Source organism: Coregonus clupeaformis, unplaced genomic scaffold (genome assembly GCF_020615455.1).
Source record: "Coregonus clupeaformis isolate EN_2021a unplaced genomic scaffold, ASM2061545v1 scaf0026, whole genome shotgun sequence".
NCBI classification, from domain to species: Eukaryota; Metazoa; Chordata; class Actinopteri; order Salmoniformes; family Salmonidae; genus Coregonus; species Coregonus clupeaformis.
In genome coordinates, this window is record NW_025533481.1 from 44,489 (window position 1) to 45,000 (window position 512).

Genomic DNA, 512 nt, shown 5'->3' on the forward strand with positions numbered 1-512 from the left:
GAGGGAGAGAGAGAGGGAGGGAGAGAGAGAAGGAGGGAGAGAGAGAAGGAGGGAGACAGAGAAGGAGGGAGAGAGAGAGGGAGGGAGAGAGAGAAGGAGGAAGAGAGAGAAGGAGGGAGAGAGAGAGGGAGGGAGAGAGAGAAGGCGGGAGAGAGAGGAGGAGTGGAGAGGAGAGGTGAGAGAGTTTCAGTGTCTCAAACACACCCATATGACTATGAAAGGTTACTTCATTCTCCTAACGATTTATTTAAACTCAAGATGAGAAGTTTGCACTGTGGATACAAGAGGTAACCCACTCACACACACCATGTGTGTTGTGGCAAGGAGGTTCCATGGAACACTGCATCCGGAACCCCTCCAGCCTGTCTGGCATTCACAGTGCCAACTGTGCTCCCCCATGGTACACTGGCCATTACCATTACACAGGTCAGGACAGCCATCTGAGGAGAGGGGAAGAGATGAAGAGGGGGAAGGAGAGAGCGAGAGAAAGAGAGATAGGGGGAGGGAGAGAG

General features: G+C 52.7%; 1 protein-coding gene across 1 annotated transcript in view; it reads right to left on the reverse strand.

Moving 5' to 3' along the window:
* Positions 1-306: 306 nt before the first annotated feature.
* LOC123483101 (teneurin-2-like) overlaps positions 307-512 on the reverse strand; it is a gene marked incomplete at its 3' end in the record, with an annotated part of 9,015 nt that continues 8,809 nt past the window's right edge. Inside the window, exon 5 of the mRNA XM_045212579.1 lies at positions 307-440. Within this exon, the coding sequence (XP_045068514.1) occupies positions 307-440 (134 nt within the window). The remainder of the gene's footprint in view (positions 441-512) is intronic.